Source organism: Canis lupus, chromosome 24 (genome assembly GCF_048164855.1).
Source record: "Canis lupus baileyi chromosome 24, mCanLup2.hap1, whole genome shotgun sequence".
Classification (NCBI taxonomy): Eukaryota; Metazoa; Chordata; class Mammalia; order Carnivora; family Canidae; genus Canis; species Canis lupus.
This window is the reverse complement of record NC_132861.1, coordinates 48,463,551-48,484,654: the sequence shown is the minus strand read 5'-3', so window position 1 is coordinate 48,484,654 and position 21,104 is coordinate 48,463,551. Positions and strand designations below refer to the sequence as shown.

The 21,104-nt window shown below is 54.2% G+C and overlaps 1 protein-coding gene and 1 long non-coding RNA gene across 12 annotated transcripts in view; one reads left to right on the top strand and one right to left on the bottom strand.

The window, feature by feature from the left end:
• AGAP1 (ArfGAP with GTPase domain, ankyrin repeat and PH domain 1) overlaps positions 1-21,104 on the bottom strand; it is a 529,933-nt gene that overhangs the window by 320,245 nt on the left and 188,584 nt on the right. For all 10 annotated transcript variants that reach the window (XR_012016792.1, XM_072796790.1, XM_072796783.1 and 7 more), the window contains 2 exons: positions 4,589-4,674; positions 2,598-2,739 (listed from right to left, as the gene is read on the bottom strand). Coding sequence is in view for 9 of the 10 variants with exons in the window: in XM_072796790.1 (XP_072652891.1) it covers positions 2,598-2,739; positions 4,589-4,674 (228 nt within the window). In the remaining variant the exon portion in view is untranslated. The remainder of the gene's footprint in view (positions 1-2,597; positions 2,740-4,588; positions 4,675-21,104) is intronic.
• LOC140616248 (uncharacterized) lies at positions 187-20,006 on the top strand. Of its 2 annotated transcripts, none has more exons than XR_012016798.1 (3): positions 187-519; positions 4,171-4,442; positions 5,087-5,290. It is a non-coding gene; the product is annotated as an uncharacterized lncRNA (long non-coding RNA). The 2 variants fall into 2 exon arrangements; XR_012016797.1 differs by lacking the exon at positions 5,087-5,290 and adding an exon at positions 17,810-20,006 and having other exon boundaries at positions 188-519.

The window sequence follows — 21,104 nt, the reverse complement described above, 5'->3', positions numbered from 1 at the left end:
CACCCGCAGCTCCGCGTCTGCTCACAGCTGCGCCTCTCCATGCGATCGGCGTGAGGCGCAAACCTTTAGGAAAGAACCAGCGTAACAGACGTCCCGTCACCGCGGCCTCACGAGTGTCCGGTCCGCTCCAGTCCCCCGCGCAGCTCCCGGCCGCACCCGGAGAGGACGCCGGTCCTGCGAGGAGGCCACACGCTGCGGCGCCCTGCAGGCCCGGGCCTAACTGCTCATCCTTCCCACCCCCGACCCTCCCACCTCGGGGCCACCGACCCAGGCGCCCGGCAGGGAAAGCTCGGAGGCCCCAGCGCCTGTAACCGAACCACCTTGTACCTCCGGCATCACCCGCGGCCCGAGCGAAAGCGCAACCACCATTCAGGCTTCCCAGGAAGCAAGGCTGCGAGCAGTTAACATGGGCCTAGGAGTGGAACCTTCCAGAAGCCCACACTCACTCCACCCCCTGGGCACTGGGGCTTCTGGGACACCCTGGAAATGAGAGGTGTGAGGACCGGGAGGACCCCTCGGGTGAGGAACACCCTCCGTGATAACAGTCGTGTCCGGTTCACTGGGGGGGGGGGCTACGCTCAAGCGTGAACGAAGTCCCACAAACGGCCGTGAGGAGCCTGCGGCGTCCACCCGGCACCCAGGCTCCCTGGTTCAGCTGCTGTCGCCTCTGGCCCTTCCCGACAAATGCTCCGCAGGTGCGCAGGGACGCAGGGGAAGGGCTGCCCAGGGCCTCGCTCCGCAAACGCCAGCGGCCCCGGGGGGGAGGCGGGCGTGTCCTCCTTCGGCTGCTCCAAGGAGGGGAGCAGAGGCGCTGCTGGCGCCCAGCCACGCCCTCGGGGACAGCCACGCTCTACGGAGGTGCGACAGACACAGGAAGGCCGCCGCTCACCAGGGCGCGCCGATGCCAGGGCTGCGTGGTCCCAACCGCCCACTCCAGCTCCAGGACCGAAACCACGGCTGCACGAGGCGACAACCGCGTCACACAAGCCCGCCGGCCGGAGCGACACAGGCCCTGCTCCCCAGCACGGCGAGCCCACGGGGAAGCGCGCTCGGCCTGAGACACAGACCCCCTGACTCAGACAGCTGGCGAGGCGTGGCTGCCAAAGGCTCGCTCCACCACGGGGAGCCCCCCCCACCAGGGACCCCCCCCACCCGTGAAGCGGGCTGACAAGTGTCAGGACAGCCCCGCAGCAGAACAGAAGCACGGGCGCCGCCCTGTGCCACGACGACCAGCAGAGGGCGCCCCGGGCCCAGAGAACCTGATGGTCCACTGGGAGGTGGACTCCACCTGCTGCCGGGCCTGGCGCGGAGGCCCCCGTTACGGTGCGCGGAAAGGGGAGCGGCGGCCCCCGACGCCGACACTGTACAGCCAGGACGCGGAGAGGATGCTTTCCATCGACTCCATGCCACTTCCCGATCTCACAAGACACACACGCGCCCCCCGCCCCCATCCTGGGGCTTCTCCACGCAGATTCCCCGCAGGGCAGCGGGTTCTGTGCCTGAGCTCGTGCTCTGCGCACCAGACCCGGGACCAGGCGCACGGCCGGCCGTTCCTGCTTCTTCAACGCAGCTGGTTTCTCATTCAGAAAGGTCTCCCATCCGGGGATCCCTGGGTGGCGCGGCGGTTTGGCGCCTGCCTTTGGCCCAGGGCGCGATCCTGGAGACCCGGGATCGAATCCCACATCGGGCTCCCGGTGCATGGAGCCTGCTTCTCCCTCTGCCTGTGTCTCTGCGCCTCTCTCTCTCTCTCTGTGACTATCATAAATAAATAAAAAATTTAAAAAAAAAAAAGAAAGGTCTCCCATCCGGGCATGGCAAGGCAGACAGACGCGGACGGTATGGACGGATACGGCGTGTGAACCCCCACAACAGAAATGAAGGCACAATCCAGTTTTTCTGGACAGGATTCCTTTCTAAGGCACCCATACTGCTGACAAAGCAGTTTTTAAAAGTAACCTGCCTGCGGTTTTTAAAAACTTTCTACGTGGCTTCCTAAGACCCAGACGGGAGACACCAGTGTATCAGAGAATCGGATCGAGGACAAGGACTTCAGGGATGTCGCTTTGCAAGAGGCCAAGTTTTAAGAAGCCCAGCAGAAAGCAGGAAACGTGCTCATACAGGATAATCCCAGGCTCTGAGGCACCTGCTAGGTGAAGGATTATATACAGATCATAACACAGGACAGGGAAATAAAAGCAAACTCTGCCCTAAGAAATCAGCAAAATTTTAAAGATGTACCAAAGTTAAAATCAACCACCTTTTAAACTCCTTATGAATTATCTTACACAACAAAGAATGAAAGAATTAAGAGATCCTATTACAGAAAAAGAAAAAAAATAGATTTCTGTTTTCCCTAGAGCACGTGGGAAGGGGTTGTTTTACTCTGCGGGTGCTGACCATGCGACTTCTCCAGAGGATCGAACCAGGAAACCGGACAGTTTCAGGTTCATGGATTCTCATTGGAAACAGCCCTCGGTTGGAAATTATTTCTTCTTTAATCATTTTCAAATCCCTTCACACCAAACCTATGGCCCTGAGTCCACTTACTGCCCAACCGCCGGGGTCCTATACTCGGAGGCTGCGCAGCCGGCACTCACCCTGGGTCCCCACCAGAACCAGAGGGATCTCGCTCGTGTTCCGATAGTTGGCCATCCGACTGTAGTAGTGGTAAACGGTCTGGAAGCTTATCTCATCCTCCAGGCTGAAGACAAATATCACAGCGTCCACCCACATGGCAAACTAGGGCGAAAAGAGAGAGGAGAGAAGGAGCTGAGTGACAATCGTCGGAGAGAAGGGTGGGGACAGCGTCTTCGGGAGCACAGGACGCGTGGTCGGCCGTCCCCTGCGCAGGATGGGTCCGATGCCTGCCTTCGGCTGTCACACGTGGCTGTGGCGTCACTCACGTCCTCCTCATTGCACACCTGGAATGGGACCTTCACCCCCTTCCCTCCCGGGCCACCCCGGTCTCCTCAGGACACAACCTGGGACGTGCTTCCCTACAGGAATGTCCCCCCTCGGCCCCAATCCAGCCAGCGGCAGTGCTCCACACGCAGGGCAAAGCCGGCCTCGTAAAATTGGAAGACAGGCCCTGACAGCGATCCCGAAGCTTTGCATTTCACACGGACCCCCTTCCACGGAGCGTCCAGGAGCCCTGCTGGACCCCGGCATTGGGGGCGGGGGCGCTCCTCTTCTGGGCTCCCATGGCCTCCACCCAGGCTGTGGTCCACCTTTGGGCTACAAGAGGAGGTTTTTTTTTTTTTTTTTTTTTTTTAAAGATTTATTTATTTATTCATTCAGAGAGAGCGAGAGAGAGGCAGAGACACAGGCAGAGGGAGAAGCAGGCTCCATGCAGGAAGCCCGATGTGGGAATCGATCCCGGGTCTCCAGGATCACACCCTGGGCTGCAGGCAGCGCCAAACCGCTGCGCCACCGGGGCTGCCCAAGAGGAGATTTTTGTACTAGAAAGATCACCTGCCACTGAATTCTTTTTTTTTTTTTTTTTTAAGTCATCTCTACACCCATCCTGGGGCTTGAACTCCCAACCCTGAGATCAAGGGTCGCACACTCCACCAAGTGAATCAGCCAGGCGTCCTGCCAACGAGTTCTTAAAGGCCTCTCTGAGGATGTTATTACTTACGGTCCAAGAAATTTACATAGCTACTTAACAAAATTAGCAAAAGTCAGGGAGAAACATTAAAATCCCACAACAGGGCAGCCCCGGTGGCGCAGCGGTTTAGCGCCGCCTGCAGCCCGGGGTGTGATCCTAGAGACCCGGGATTGAGTCCCACGTCGGGCTCCCTGCATGGAGCCTGCTTCTCCCTCTGCCTGGGTCTCTGCCTCTCTGCCTCTCTCTCTCTCTCTCTCTCTGCATCTCGATGAATAAATAAAATCTTTAAAAAAAAGGGATCCCTGGGTGGCGCAGCGGTTTGGCGCCTGCCTTTGGCCCAGGGCACGATCCTGGAGACCCGGGATCAAATCCCACGTCGAGCTCCCGGTGCATGGAGCCTGCTTCTCCCTCTGCCTGTGTCTCTGCTTCTCTCTCTGTGTGTGTGACTATCATAAATAAATAAAAATTAAAAAAAAAAAAATCTTTAAAAAAAATAAAAAATAAAATAAAATCCCACAACAACCTGACTCGTGCCATCCTGTCCTTGTCTTACCTGTTTCCAGGTGAACCTCCATCACATCTACTTTTGGGGGCAACTGTACGGCCAGTACGTACCATCTCATTTGACACTCCTAAGCACCCTGTAAGGCTGGAGCCTTGGGAGTGCCTGGAGGGCCCTGGAAGCTCGGCCGCCCCCCAGAGTCCCACAGCAGAATCAGAGCAGCTCAGCCGGGCACCCGGAGACCCTCCTCTTTCCAAGTGGAAACGAAAAGGTCAATAGTAACCGTCATCAGCATCATCCCGTTTACCTCCTCGGAGAAGCGGCGGTGCCCAGGTAAGGCTTTACCAGCCAGGCGTCAGCTCCGACATATCTGGGCGCATTTTGGGTGGGGTGAGCTCTGATGTCACGCGTGACGGGAGCTCAACGCGCAAGCCCAGGGGCAGGGGCAAGGGGCTTCGGGGCGAGCCTGTAGTACTCACCTGCGCCTCTGGAGGACCCCCCTCATCTCTAATCAGCAGCAGGTAGCTCTGGCCGTCCACCACGATCTCTTTCTTGAATCTGCCACCTGCCACACACAAAACGCCTCGTTACACGGGGAAGACGGGGTGCTAGGAGGGCAAACAGACGTGGGCTTCGCTTGTGGAAAAATACACCCTAGGCTGTCGCCCTGGAGGCCACTCTCTCAGTATTTAGGACCAGCAACCACTGGACTTTAAAAGCAGTACTGAACTCAGACTTTTAAGTATTTGTCGTTAAGGACCCGTGTTCACTTCTGGTGAGAGTCCACAGCCTCCCACGCAACGCCAGGGGCGCCCGTGGCTGAGAAGGGCAGGATTCTAACACAGGCTTTGTTTGTAAATGCGGGAGTTCTCTCCCACTGCGAACACGTTGAGGCAGAGTTCAGAAACAGAGAGCGCTGAAATGATCATTCTCTTGTTGGGCTCACGAGACTGCAACCCATTTTTCGTGTTTAACAGGTGCCTAGTCTACGACATTTTGATAAAATTCGAGGGCCGCGAACCTGTATTCTCCTCAAGAGAAACCCAGTTTTTGAAGGGAACACACAGAACATCATGGGGATGGTGTTTCCGTATTCACGGGGCACGAGTACGGGGGATGCTGAGCTACTACACACGTGTTAGACAGAACTACTGGATGGCATCTCCGCACAGGTGGAGACAGAGCGGGACAGCTGGCGGGGGGGGGGCGGGGGGGGGTTAGAGAGCGCGCCGTGTTAGCGAGAAACGTGTGTGCGTGTGTGTGTGTGTGCATCTGCGGGAAGGCGGCTGGCCCTCGACATCTCGGCCCTGCACACACCCAGGTGGCAGGGACGTGCCACCGGCCGGAGCCTCTCTCCTCGGGAGCGCCCGGACCGCTGCTCTCGGACACGGGAAGCAGGTCCACTTCGGGTCCCTCTGCCATCTCCAAAGCCAAACCACCTTTCGAGAGCCTGGGCTCTGCGTCCACCCGCTCCAGCTAACCCTCACCAGGATCCCAAATCGTGCGGGAGAGACGAACACATCAGCGCCTGCTCTCACTCTCACAGTCCCTGGCCTTCCAGAAACAGCACCTAAACCCCACGTACCCGCACCCCGGAGAACCACGCCGGGAGAGCATCCCCAGCCGCTGCGTGCACTGCAGCAGGCTGGGGGGGGGGGGGTGACACAACCTATCCAAGCGGGCACGTGTGTGCACACACACAGATGCTCATGCACAGAGGTGCACACACTCCCGCTCTCCACTCCTTCCTGGGCACGTGAAACACACTTGTTCTAGTTGGTGTCCCGTCTGTTCAACCACAAAACCTGAAGAAAACTTTCCAAGATTCACACAAAACCGAGAAAACTTTCGTTCTGATTGATCCCTTGCGTGGCGGGCACAGCTATCACAAGGCAGGGGGCAGAGAACGGCCATGGGGGGGGCGTGTAACAGGTGTGTGTGCCCGCTGGATCCAGACAAGCGGAGGTGTGCTTTCTGCACCTCTAGGAAGACTGGCAGACGACTCAGGGGCCCCGAATCACAGAGTCCTCGTAGGTAAAAAAAAAAACCACGGCACCCTTTGCCAGCTGGGCCGTCGTGATTATAAAATGAGCTGGGAAACACCCAGCACCCAGCAGAAGCCCCAAGCCCCAGTGTGTCTCAGCCACGAGACTCCGACGCTGGGCCGGCTGCCTGGGCTGGGCGGGTCCCGGCGCTGCCACACACGCCACCTGGGGGGCTTCACCTTCCTTATTCACCTCTCTGTACCGCAGGGTCCCCAGCTGTAAAACGGGACCCCCACCACCCGGGAGCAGGTGCCCACCCACAGGGCAGCAGCGCTGGCGAGCATTACTAGCATGTTTCAAAATTTCTGCCAAGAGTTATCACTTGCTTTTAGAAAACATATATCTAACGTTTAACAGACCTACTTACAATAGAAAAATCTGCCTATGTTGCAACAATAACCAGTATCATTTATTTTTTAAGACCTTTAAAAAAAGAGATGCTGGAAACCTACAATCTCTTGGCCAGAATGAACGGAATTCAACCTTTCATGAAAAACAAAAAAAAAAAAACAATGTTAGATGGGAAATCTATTTCTTACTTTGGAGAAAACCTTTCCCTTCCCATCTCGTTCCTGGAGATCTGACGGGTCACACTGAGGGGGACAAGGGGAAAGCCACAGGAATTTGTGTACAAGTTCACAAATCTTTCCTCTGATTCCCGGTAGGTCAGTCTAGGCACCTGAAGGAGGTTGACAGGCACTACAGAGCAGCCCGAGGTAGCAGAGCGCCCCAGACCAAGTCCGTGGACAGCAGATCTAATGCAGACTTTTAAAGCTCTCACATCACAGGAAAATACTTGTGCTCTGAGTTAAGTGATTTCAAAGTAGTTCCCGTGATATCACATCAGCTGGGCCCTCCGGTGGCAGCGACTGGTCTGGGCAGTACCCAGAAAACATCCTTTTAGCAACAGAGTCCTGTCTGTGCTCAGGAGAAAGTGAGGAAGGGAGTTTCTCGGTGGGCACAAGGGCTGATCTCTGGGGCCTTTCAGTGGCGGCACAGGAGGCGTGAGGATCCAGCAGGTACTTAGAAAAACCTCGATAATCATTAGGCATCCCCTGATCTGTCAAGTAGCTAATTATCACATTCCAAAGAGCAGCATTACTCTCACGTGGTGTCCCACTATTACCTCTGTTATGGGTCGAACTGTCCTCTCCCCCACCCCAAATTCATATGCTGAGGTCCAAATAAGATCAGAACATGACTTTATTTTCAAATAAAATCAATGCAGATGTGATCAGTTAAGACGAGTTCATACTAGGGTACGATGGGCCCCTTACCCAGTGACTGGTGTCCTTAGACAAGGAGAAATTTTGGTGAAGATAAAAGCAGGAGCTTTACAAGCCAAGAAGCCCCAAAGATGACCTCCAAACCATGAGAAGCCAGGAGAGGCCTGCAACAGACCCTCCCTCACAGGCCCAGGAGGAATCAAGCCCACCAACACCGTGACCTCGGGCTTCTGGGCTTCAGAATGTGGGAGCATCAACCGGCGTGGTGTGGAGCGCCGCTGATCTGTGGCCCTTCGTTACCCCCACCCTCACGAACTGATACAACCTCCAGAGCCTCACGCTACACCTTCACCCACAGTGAGCTCACGCACGCTCTCACACTCTCTCCCGCCAGCCTAGCTTATCCCTATAACATTTCAAAACCCCCTGTATTCCCTCCATCCTGTTTGTTGAAATCATCCAGGCTTCCCGGGGAGGTTTCTGCAGGAGTTTCCTGCTGCCTCACCCCTGCAGGCCCACGCCACAGCACTCCACAGCCCGCAGGTCTGACCGGGAGTCCACCCTCTTCCTCTGCACCCTGGGACCCTGCCTCCCCGCCGGCTGGCCCTGTACCCCCAGCAGCTCCTGGATGTGCCAGCAGCTGAGGGCATGCTGGCCACACGCACCAGGTTCCTCACTGGACTTTTTTCTTTTTACTATAGTTTTTCATCTTTACTTTGGCAAAGGATGAAAATCATTTTTGAGTTTAAATTAGCCTTTGTATAGTACATTATTGCTCTTCTCCGTAAGAAAGAGGAGGGGCATCGTCCTAGCATCTGCTGAAGCTGCAGCTGGGCTCTGGTGCTTCCCGTGGCTGCAAGCTGGCCTGGGGATGGTCAGCGATCACAAGCCATGGCTCAGGCTAGGACACACACCAGGGACTGGGTCTCCTACACTCAGCGTGCAGACATTCTTGGCTGTGAAAACCTTACTAACACTTGCCTAAAATGTTCTTCTCCATACAGCCCCAAGATAAGATAAAATGTCTGCAAATTTCATTGTATCATAATTATTTAAGACAAGTGGAATGAGAGGGATACACTGAGAAAGGCTATGAATTCATTTCTCCCTAAGAGAATTAAAAAAAAATTAATCATGAATGTGCCAGAGATGTTTTGAAGTTAATTTTGCCCTTTAAAGTTTGACAAAAATACCAAAGTCCATAACTTATTAACAAGGAGGTCGTGGAGAAGCTTTGTACTGTGACATTTAAAAAGAATTTTGGGCCACGTTACTTTTTCGCTGGGAAATAAGTCTCATCGGTAATGTATTAGTTTACAAAATTTAACTGAGTCAGATTTCATTTTCTCTGCCAATTTTTGTTTAAACTTACGTTGTTTAAAAATAAAAACAAAAAACAAAAAACACCCAACAGTAACAACTATAAAAATGCAGCAGCAGGAGGACTAATGCGTGGTGCCCACCAAGTGGTTCCACGGGTGAAAGACTCGGGGTTAGGACTCGGCCAAGATGAGGTTGGACATGGTACTTCCTCAAGCAGGCCGTGGTCTCTAATGACTTTATTTCACCCAGATCTAAGTAAAATAACAAAGGAAGATCGGGAAAGAAGTCAAAGTTCCAGGTTAGGACGGCAGATCGGACTTCACTGTGGCTGCATTTCCTTTCCTTTATTCCTAATAAAACAAAGGGGGAAAGAGTAAGCAGCAGGAGGAAGATAATTCACCCTCCACTGAGAGAAAGAGCGAAGCTTCACAGAATAAAACCTCAAAAACAGTGGCCTTTGGATAAAAAGGAAGACTCCAGGGCTGGGCAGGCCCCTAATCCCACCCCCGGAGTGAACAACAGCCCCCGACGGGCAGGGAAAAATGGAAGAGGCAGCACAGCCTTATCCTTGGCCCTCTGCAGGCAAGGAGGACGCCAGAATGGAAGGGGGGCCCCGCGGGGAATACAGTACAGATTCCAACCCCCGCCCCGCGAGTGAAGGGAACCCCATAGTTGGACATGTGCAAATTTACAGGAAAGGCAGGGCCCGGTCTGTGACTAAGAGCAGAACCCTGTGGTTTGGAGGCGGCTCCCTCAGGGCGCGGAGGAGAGGGATGGGCATTTATACTGTAACTCCCCAGGCACATAGCATCCAGCCTCAGGTCCCGCGGCCCAAGCGTTCCCACCTTTTTTTTTTTTTTTTTTAATTCATGAGAGACACAGAGACACACAGAGAGAGGCAGAGACTCAGGCAGAGGAGAAGCAGGCTCCATGCAGGGAACCCGACGTAGGACTCGATCTCGGGTCTCCAGGATCACGCCCTGGGCTGAAGGCGGCACTAAACTGCTGGGCCACCCGGGCTGCCCCATTCCTGGCCTTCTCGACAGCCCAGCCGTGTATGTGTCCCATGGGAACCCCAGAGCAGGGGCAGGACAGCACCCGTCCCAGCAGCGAGAGGGTCCCTGGAGGAATGGGAAGGACAGCAGATACCACAGGAGGTGGGAGGGAGACAGGCAGGGAGCACGCAAAACGCAGGAGCCAATGCGTTAGAAAACAACTCAAAAAGCAGAAGGAAATCCCTGATGATCGTTTCCCTCTCTAATGCATGTTAATAGTAGGCTTTCGAAACAACGAGAATGCCAGGGAGGAGAATCTCAAATAGGAGGTGAGGTGGAAACCCCTAGAATGGAGAACCACAGCGACATTTTGGAACAAATGAGTAAAATTCGAAAAAACGTAAGGAAGAGAAGAGACGGTGCTCAAAACTGCGAGTCTGACACAGAGGGACGGCTTGAAACAAACAGCTGGTGAGATGAGAACAATGGAGGTAAACTGAGGCAGAAGTGAGCGGACAGGACAGACCCACCTGAGAGAAGAATAAACAGGGTCGCTGACAACAAACTCCCCCCCCCACCCCCAAGAACTACAAGACTCTTGGGAGATAAAAATACAAAGGAATTTTCCAGAAATGCAGAGAGATCTGAATCTGCAGATCAGAAGACCGCAAGATGTTCCAGGAAAATGTGACACAGACTCTCATCATCACTTTAAAGAAGAGAAAACAGAGGCGCTGGAGGAAGACTCTTCCTGCCAGCAAAGGTGCGGCGGCCTCTTATCAAGCAGCAGGGCTTCAAAGCTACTCAAAAGGACTTCCCTTCAGCGAGGCTTCAAGGCTTTTTAAAAATGGATGATTTAAGCATTTTTATGTATACATAACGGGCCGTGGAACTGAATCCTAGTTAACAAGGAACAAGTACGTGATCCGCTCCACGAGACCAAGAACAATGCGGATCTGGCTGTGTCGGTAAACTCCTATGTAAACGCAGAAACCCACCTTCTGGAATGTTAGCGGCGTGGCGGCTTTTAACCTGGCCTTTTCAAAACCCTGTCCTGCATGTGTCTGCACCTGGAGTCTACACGGACAAGCACCTTGCTTGGGGACGTGTCCTATGTTCTCACGACCAACAAGCCGGGCATGTGTGCAGACTGTGGTCTAGAAGTCGGTTGAGCAACACCAAGTAGTTCACTAGCTGACTCTGGGGTAAGTCGCGGCACGTTCAGTGCTTACTGTGACCTGGGGGGCCTCTGTCTAAACAATCTGTGGGCTGAGAGCAGCTGCTTTCATTAATTCAACACCAGACGTAAAAGCCCAACCATTCCTCCTACTTGGGTACTTGGGGTCTGTTTAGTGGAAGGGCCCCTCGAAACAGCAAACGGGTTGGTGCTTTTTTTTGTTTTTTTTTTCCAAGTGTCACTCATGCAGCTCAGGTTTTCTTGACCCCAAGCCAACAAAACCTAAATTAACTGGATGGAAAGGCAGACGTCACGCTGGAACCGGGGGAACCTCGGGCTCTGTTCTGCGTTAAGAGGAGCTTCACTGCCGCCTCCGGGGAGCAGCAAGTGCCACTGGCGGAGCCGTGATGCCCCAGAGGCCGGCCCAGGGGCTCAGGGACAACAGGATATTGCTGCTCAAACAGAAGCTGGAAAACTAAACGTTTCAGGAAGTGGTTTGTTGCTCAACAGTCAGGATTTCCTCACAGCTTAGCTTCCAAGAGCTTTGAGGAATACATAAACCTGGAGGTTTAATACATGAAACCTATGGAGAGTTCTCTCCTTCAAACCATCTCTTTTGAAGACTAAAATAAACACAGCAACTCTGGGCAGGTGTGAGGGTTGGATTATCCAGGCCAATCTCCAATTTTCAACATCCAGCGACAGACCTAGTATCACTCTCATTAAGTGATACTTAATGAGCTTCTCCCCGCCCCCAAAAAAAACACTACCTAAAATTGCTTTAAAACACTATTATCCCCCCCAAAAGTTATCTGTAATTAGAACTGCAGCTCAACTTTTGCAAAGAATAAGATGTGCTCTGGGTTGTCATGGACTCCAGAAGGCAGGCGGGGGGTGGGGGGGGAAGAGAGCTCAAGGGTCTCCAGGACTCCCCACCTGGGAATAAGGGGTCCGCCCTCTGGAAAGAGGCCTCTGCATGGGAGTGATTTCCCTCCTACCTGCCCTCACCGCACGCTCCTGAGTGTAATGCTGACCACCCAGGCCTCTTCCAGCAGGTCCCCCCTCTGGGATCACGAGCCAAGGCCAACCCTGGCACTTGACCGGCCCTTTGGCTCAGAGCCCCCAGACCTACTCCGTCTGCCCTGGCCCCACACACTCGGGATTTTCCTGCAAAGCTGTTTGGGAAGCTAGAATCCAAAGCCCCAAAGCTCACTTATGTGCCTCCACATAACTCAGGATGTTCCCCAATAACTTGGCAGCTGTTCCAGGGGTCAAACACCCTGCGGTGGACGGCATAGCCCGGCCCACAGTATGCACAGTGACCCGAGGTCTTCCCAAGCGCCCTGAGCCCGGCTGATGAGCTATAAAGTTGTGATGGTGGGTGGTGGTGCTTCCAGGCAGCAGCGAAGGGGAAGAGACGCAGAGTGGCCCACCCTGGGCCCCACGGGGCCCACACCCTGAGTGGTGCCCGTGCCACCTGGGGCCTTCATTTCCTCGTGTGCAACCTCAGGTCATCAGAGCACCTGACTCACATCGCCACGGGGAGGGGGCATGAGCTAGTCCACGTCAGCTCCCCACGGGGTCCTTAAATGTCACAAGCGCCTCGCAAAAACCAGCAAGTAATTGCTACAGTTACGATGACGACTTTACTATTTCCAAATGCAAACTCACACTTGGAGGCAGAGTCTCAACCTGCAAATGCAGTGACAGGGGAGCACACCAAGGAGGGGGTAACCGGCCAGCGAAAGACAGCGCTCCCATTCCTACAGGAAAAACCAAGACTCTGCCTAATCCTTGGTCCCAATTCCACATGTTCTGGAAGATCCAGGAGAACAAGTCAAGACAGCTCAGGAAATTGGAAGTCTTCGGCAGTGCTTCTTAAATTGCTCCACGGGGAAGATTCTCTATATCTCTGCTGACAAGTCTGGCCAGGCTTCCATGGGAGCAAGTGATAAAGTAACCAAGGGACAGAATGTATCGGATTTGCACTCGGGTGATACCACTGGGTTCCTACTAGCAGCAGGCAAGAGCCTTGCTGGGAGTGAGCCTTTCCCAAGTGCTTCCTGCCAATTCCACCCTCCCTCCCGGCACTGGGTCCACCCAATCGTGGTCTTCGGAACCACCACTGGTGTTTAGCAAGCCCGGTCACACGCCACGCACGGCGCTGGCGCCGGGAACAGAGGCCACGAGGCAGAAGCTCTGCCCTAATGCAACTTGTGCTCAAGGGCAGCGGGCAGGACGGGAAATGGACAAGAGTCGGGCCTGGTGTGGGATGGACGGCAGGGAAAGCTGGGCACCACCAGCCCCTACAGGCCCAGCCCCCAGGACCCATGAGCGGATGGGGTGGGCGGTCCTGAATCTGCATTCTACAGAAAACAGTCCTATATAATGGTGGACCCTGCTCTGTAAAATCTGACTTACAACCAAATCTGTAAACTGTTTATTGAAACTGTTCCAATGCCCACCGCTGTGGTTGTACTTGAACATTCCAGTACCTACGGCTGCCCCCGAAATAGCTTGCGTGGTGAACTTAGTGAAATACAGTCTTGCACATTTGTTCCTTTGCGGGGAAAACATACTTATGGTTATTTTTAATATTCTGCACATTTATTTTAAGCATCAAAAAAGGTAAACTTACAAAGAGTTTTATAGCTTGGGGCACAGGAACCAAGCTCTTCGCCCAGAATATTTAAAAACAAGGCTTCCTTGACCAGTGACACTACCCGTGGCCTAACACGTGTGTCACGGGCCGGAGTGCGAGAGCGTGAGGGGGAGCCCGTCGGCGGCGAGCAACAAACAGAAGCTGGATGGTGGGCTAGTCAGCTACCAGCACGCAGGCAAATGGTCTCTCAGTCCCTCAGATTTATTGTTCTCAACTGGTGCAGTCCATGTGAAAATAACTTTCCGTTAAAAAAATAATCTGGTGCATAAACCCTATTTTTAAATATGCAATCCTAGAATCGAATATGGAAAGTAAAAGGCTTTCAGAATTGCTCACTCACGGGGCGCCTGGGTGCCTCAGCCGGGTTACGTGTCCAACTCTTGATTTTTGCCTAGGTCGTGATCTTGGGGTCGTAGGATAGAGCCCCACGTCTGGCTCCACGGTGAGTGCACAGTCTGCTGGAGAAATCTCCCTCTCCCTCTGGCCCTCTACCTCTCACTCTCTCTCAAAGAAAGAAAAGAACGGCTCACTCACTTTCTCTGAATATCAATCAGATGTCTGCTTCAAGAAATCATAAAAGGCTGCTCACTGTTAGTCAAATCCAACAATACATCGTAATGATTTGATGTTTCTACACACCGTGGAGCAAACGATGACCAAAGGGCCAGATAATAAATAGCTTAGGCACCGGGAGCCATGTTCTTCTTTTCTGTTGGGTTTTTATGGGCCTATTTATTTTTATAAACGTTTAAAAACGCACGCCTCTTCCAGCTCACGGGCAGTCACAGCCCGAGCAGGCGAGCCGGGCTCCGCTCTGACGTCTCCTATGCCGATGTGCAGATTGATATTTTCCACCATCTCTCTGGAGACTCTGTGGAACTGTTACAGTCCTATGGAAACGCTGTATTTACTTCAGTGGAAGGCGTCCAGGAGGTTCTGTCTCCAGCCTAGAGGCAGCTCTGGTCCGGGAGAGCGCCCGATGCCAGCGCTGAGCGGGCCCCAGGGGCCGTCCCCACAGGTGTGCGAGTGCGTGTGTACACGTGTGTGCCTGTGTCACCGCCTCTCAAGCTGACCCGGCAAGGCCCAGGAAGCTCCTGTACCTGGAACGAGACGGGGCTGCCTCGGACCCCGGCGCACAGCCAGGCCCCTGCCCAAGCCGGACGGCGCACCAGGGCCCAGCGCCTGGACGGCACCAACGCACCCTGTGGCCGGAGCTAATGAACGGCTCCGGAGGGCTTGGAGGTCACGGGGACCCCGCGCTCCCTTCTATCAGCACGTGAATCAGTTCCAACCTCCAGAGGCTGTCGGCGGACTCCTCCCGCTTGTCCCTACCTCCCTCTCCAAAGCCAGGCTCATGCAAAAGCCTGTCAGCAGCCCGGGTGCGGCCTCCCCGACACCCTTCAGAGCGCTCCTATGTCAGCCAGCCACCAGCAGCCCCCACGAGGGCCTCTTTCCCACCTGGGCTGCCAGGGACGGGCCCAGAGTGACCGGCCTGACCCCTACCAGGCGGCGCATCCACCGCACCTGGGCTCTGTCTCTCCCACGCTTCCCCCACGCTTGTTGGGGCGCCAGACCTCCCTTCCTCACTCAGCCTGAACCCGCTCCCCCACCTCTCGGAGCACAGAGGCAGGAACAGGCCGCAAGGTGGCTTGTGTGCCGCCCCCCACCCCGCCTTCCGCTCTCTCCACGCCATCCACACACTCAAGTGGCCCTCAAAGAGCAAGTGCGATTTTTTTTCTTTTGCCTGTGATGTTATTTTTTAAAATTGGCAAAACAGTTAACAAAATAAAACGGGGCGGGGGGGGGGGGGTGCTCGGGAAAGGGTGACGAATGCCGGCCACACACGCTGCTCCTCAGGACCCCATGAAGAGAAGACCCAAGCAGCTTCCAGATCCAGGGCAGGTGCCATCTACTCATTGCCCTTCATATTCCTCTTGTACTAGAGCCTGCCTCAGAGTCTCCCAACACACTGCCTCCAGGAAGCCACCCGGGATGGACAAAACACTACGCCAAAGCTGAATGGTTTCCACGTCTGGCCTGGGTTGATCATCAATGAAGTCATTTGAACCATATGAAACCGTCCCCCGTAGCAGATCACCGGGAGATCGGCTTGCACGCAGGTGCGCACACACAGCTGGGCCCGATGGAGCGAGTGGCTGGTCCCTACAGAGGCCCTGCCCTGACTCCAGCAGGAAGAGGTGACCCGGAGGGGCGCTCAAGGGCACTTTCGTTATACCACCGATCCTCTCCTGTAGTTCTGGCACTTGGCCCCCGTTGCCCGCTGCTGTTACCTCCCTCATCACCACGTCCTGGCCCTTGGAGCTTGCCAGGACGCCAAAGGGGAGCTCGCACTTGGGAGCTCTAAGATCAAGCAAGCATGGTCTCGCAGGGTGGAACATTTTCTTCAGACAACGTCAACCGCTCCGTCTCTAATCAGCCGTAACTGAAATGTGAGCTCCATCCATTCAAATTAATACCGGGCCTCCTCCGGAATGTAAAGCTCTCCACCTTGACCCATAGCCAGGCAGGGAGCTTCTCCCAACCCCTGCCTTCCCCCACCTCCTCTGTGCACCAGACACGGGCCCCTCACCCCCTTCTCCTCTGCTCACCCCAAGGCTGGCCTCAGCCCAGCATCTCTCCCTTTCTGTACTGCCTTCCACGGAAAGCCTCTCAACCTCGGTGGGCAGATCGCCTTAGCTAAGGATGTGACAAGTGTCTGGTCTCTCCCACTTCCGAGAACCAATAAGACAACTGAGGGGGAAGGAGGGGAGGGGAGTTAAGACAACAGCAGGGAAGGGGATGCAGAGAAACGGCTTTGTGAGCTGATACTTTAAGATCCAAGCAAATGCGGAACATTCCCAAGTCGGCTGTCCTTGAAAATCAAGAAGGGAAAAAAATGCCTGAAACACTTGAGGTCTGAAGCCAAAGCCAAAGTGACGGTAGGAGTCATAGTGGTTTGCCAGGGGGAGCACTGGGGGGAGTTCAAACTGTGCCCGGGCCGCTGCCACACTGAACACCCAGACAACGGGTCTGTTAGTGGGGACAGAGCTCTGCATTACGAGCGTCCTGTCGGTCACCATACAGAAAAAGCATGGGACTCCAGCAAGGTGACCAGAGCCGTGTGGGATCTTCTGCTGGAGCCACTGAGAGAATCAGCTCTCCTCCCCGTGTCCCAGGGATACTGAAGGTCACATGGTTGTGAGGCCACCAACAGAATGCTGGCCACCCTCTGGGGAGACACAGCTGAACACGAAGCCCACCAGGGCAGGGAGTGGGGACAGACCATTCCTCGTGCGCTTGTGTGGATCGGCAGGGCCTTTCTAGAGCTGCATCCGTCCCCTTGGCCACTCCCAGGACACGAGCTAATAAATCCCTGCTCTTCTATTTAAGATCCTTGAAGTTGGTCACCTAGGATCCAGGCTAATACAATGACCACGCATCCTGTGGCTTCCAGATCAGAGCAGGCCGCTGCCTGGACCGGAGTCGGACTTGCTCTGCTGCCACTCGGACTCCCTGGGACGGGAGCCAGCTGCCAGCAGGAGGACAGCATCGAGGCCAGAGATGGGGACAGATGCAGCAATGGACCAGGGTGCTTTCACGCCGGATGGGGGCCAGCTCTGGGGCATCCAATGACTACTATTTAATTTGCAACACAGACGGCATGCATTTAAAGCAAAAACAAAAAAACAAAAAAACCTTGGTATTAACATTTCTCTGGGAAAAAAAAATAATCTGCAATGGCAAAAGGTGAAACTTTCTGGACCCTGATCTCCCTTCTTCCTAGTAAAGAAAGGGTTTTGTAACAACCTGCGACGTCCTGAGAGGTCTCAGGAAAGCCACAGCTGTGTCAACAGCGTGCACGGTGCTATTCGGGGGCTCTGCGTCACACGGCCTAAGTGAGCACTTGCAGGCTGCAGGGGGATCCTGGAGCTCTCCCCCGCAGAAGCCAGCATGCCCTCTTCGGAGCGCTCACAGAGACCCGTTCAGCCAGGTGTGAATCACTGCCTTAAATCAGAGTTTTGGAAACACAAGGCTCTTCTCTCTGGAAGGTGCCCAGCTCTCAGTACGCCCTCGGTTTCTTGCTGAATTAATTATAACACCATGGGAAGATGTGTTCTGAGTTCCAAACGACCAACTCTAAAACACATTTTGTCCTGCCAGCTTGGTCGATGCCAAAAGCATGACGACCTCCTTATTCTTGTTTTACAGCTTGCTTTTCCCTGCTCAAAACAAAGTAATAATGTGCTTCTCTGTTATTCCTTGTGGCTCTAGTATTCATCTCAGTATCCCTCACCTGTTCCGGACGACACCCCCGACCCTCAACACGGCTTACATATGGGAGGACAGAATTAAAAGCAGGTGGAAGAGAGCGAGAGGTCAACGATACTTCCCCAGCCAGCGGTGGGCTCGAAAGGACTCGAGAGGGTCAAAGACTTGACTTGTGCCTGGTCTATTAAACCTACCTACCGGCAGGCTGCTCGTCCTCTCCAGGTTTACAGATAATCCTCATTAAAACATTATCAAGTACTCATAATCACTTTGTCACAAGTAACATGGCAAAATTATGTTGGAACATTTAAATGGCTAGATTTCAAAACTACTCAACTTTTATTAGAGTTTACAGATTTTTTTCATTGGGACATTAAACAGCACAAGAAGACGTGTTTAGAAATAAGCCCTAACATCTGTTGAGCAGTGGTAGCTGACAAAAATTTTTTTAAGTTTATTTGATTTGGAAAGGGTTTCGGGGGCTGACAGCTTAAATGCATTTCATGTGTCCCAGAAAATACGGCTAAGTGTTTACCACATGGTTTGTTTCTAAGCAACTAAGTAAACATTCACTAAAAAAAAAAAAAAAAAAAAATCTCAGATACATGTGCTCCTGAGAACATATCTCCTGCCCCGAGACAGACACATCTGCTGGGCAACAGCAGCTGCAGGCAGAGTCCTGAGGACGGGAGGAGGGGAGGGACAGCCAGCTTGCAGGGACCTGACCGCCATCAGGCCGCCCTTGCTGCCAGGACCGGTGAGCACAGACCTTTCCACCCACACGTGACACGGGCAGCCAGGACCGGAGCACCCCGGCACCTTTCACCCTGTTTGGTTCCCACAGTTCCTTGAAAAAGTAGCTAAGAGCAGTTAATCTTATAATCACAGGAGGGAGGCTCCATGGACATTCTTAGGCTTGTCTCTACCGACCTTAAAATCTTCCACTGAGGGCAGCCCGGGAGGTTCAGTGGTTTGGCGCCGCCCTCAGCCCAGGGCCTGATCCTGGGGACCTGGGTTCGAGTCCCACATCGGGCTCCCTGCATGGAGCCCGCTTCTCCCTCTGCCTGTGTCTCTGCCTCTCTCATGAGTAAATAAATAAAATCTTAAAAAACAACAACTTCCACTCGGCCCAGAGGACAGCCGAATCTTGGCTTTGAGAGCTCGTGGGCCCTGCTCTGTCCACCACCCTGCTGGTGGCTGCTGGCCGTGAGCTCTTCCAGGCTCCAGGTCCTTCTGCACGAGCTGTCTGCGCGGCTCAGCAGGGCCCACGGCGTGAGAGAAGATGAGTAACGCGGGGACGTCACAGGCACAAGGTTTCAGAGCCGTGACCCGGTTTCTAAAGCTCAATGTCTCGAGGACACCACCGTCTACAACCTCCCAGGGCTCAGGGCAGGTGTCTGCCAAATTCCCACCGACGCCAGATGGCCTAGGTTCCTCTCTTTCCTCTTAATTTTCAAGGGGAGAGAGTTAAAAATCGTGAGGCGGTCACGGGGGGTCTGTGGTGGGGAAGGTGGGGTGCACAGTGAATAGCAGGCACACACACGAGGTGGACGCTCCCATTCTATGCCCAAACATCATCCACGATCCTAATTAGCAGCCGCTGGCAGGGCTCCGAGAGCAAAGGAGTCATTTTCACCTGCTTCTCTTCACGGAAAGTGAATGACAGCTGTGAAATCCCCATCAGAGGCGTGAAGGTCACAGGCAAGCTCGGCTAACCTGTGAAGTTCCAGCACACCAGCAGGGAGCACCACCTCCAGGAAGAGCTGGGGTGGGGGGCTCGTCGCTCCCGCTGCCCCCAAGTGGAACGGGGCCACTTAACCGCCACGTGTGTAACACACGTACATTCGTGGGGGCACGATTCCGTTCCCTAGATGTTCGCATCCTAGCCCAATACCTGCCATGTAACCTCATCTGGAAATGGGGTCTTTGCAGCTGTGACAAAGATTGAGGGAGCAGAGTGGGCCCCGAGTCAGTGACTGCCGTCCCCGTGGGGAGAGGGAAACCTGGACAGAGACACGAACGCTGGGGGCACAGACCACAGGGAGGGGGAGCCTACCTGCCAGGGCGCACCCACACGTGCTCAGAGCCTCCAGGAAGAGCCAACCCCGCCGACACCTTCATCTCGGCCCTCGGGTCTCCAGCGGGGACAGTAAGGTGCTGGTGATGTCACCATGCAGCACGTGGTAATTTGTTATGGCCCTCGAGCTCACTCATTCACACACACGACAGAGTGCATACTTCCCTGCACAAACACCTCACTCCTTGCATTACTCTGATGGAATCACTGGCTCCCTGCTGAGTTACCCACTTTTGCACTAATCCACTAATTCAAAAACACACAATATTTAAATTCATCCCCAGGCGCCTGAGTGGCTCAGCGGTTTAGCACCGCCTTCAGCCCAGGGCCTGATCCTGGGGTCCCGGGATCGAGTCCCACATCGGGCCCACTGCATGGAGCCTGCTTCTCCCTCTGCCTCTCTCTCTCTCTCTCTCTCTATTCTCATGAATAAACAAATAAAATCTTTAAAAAAAAATTCGTCCCTCATTTAAACCACATTCTTTAAAATGACTGAAATCGTGTTAGTCAACTCTCTTTGCTACAAAAGCATCAGCGAGAACGGATCACACGATTAAAGCACAACAGCTGTTATCCTCGGAGACCCGGCTGCAAGGGATCTGATGAGAAGTACGTTCCAGCAAAGTCTGGGGTCATCCCGCACCAGTTTCCTACGGAGACCCCTTCCAAAAACAGGGCCTTCCCCACCTTAAACTGCCAGCACCGTAACGTAAAGATCCCGTGGCTGTGGCAGGCCAGAGCGACACTAAGAGACATTCACATGCTGATTAAGTCAAGGAATGGCCCTATGAAGGCAGGACAAGAGCTCCAGGGAGCCCAGCCTGTGCAGATCCCATGGCTGGGGCAGCGTAAAGCTCCGTGCCGCCGGACATCACCGGCACGTGCGGCCGGGGCAGCGCTCACTCCAGCAGTTGTACGAAGGAGGCCAAGTGAGAACTGGAGAGGCGTCACCGCGTGCTGGACATTCACTCCCCCAGTGTGGCCCCACTAACCTGACCCAATGTCTCTGCGAGTCGTCGCAGGTGGGGCTGATCTGTGCTCCATCAGCCACCTGTGCAGGCGGGACGGGACCACATCGTTCCCACGCTCTGCGCAAACCTGGGCCACGATTCGGTACGTTCCAACTCCAGAACGTTCTGAAGGTAAAGCTTCTCAATGAAGCAAGCACACGTAGTCGGTTGACGCTGACACATGTGACAAGAACTGAGATCGCTCTCCAGC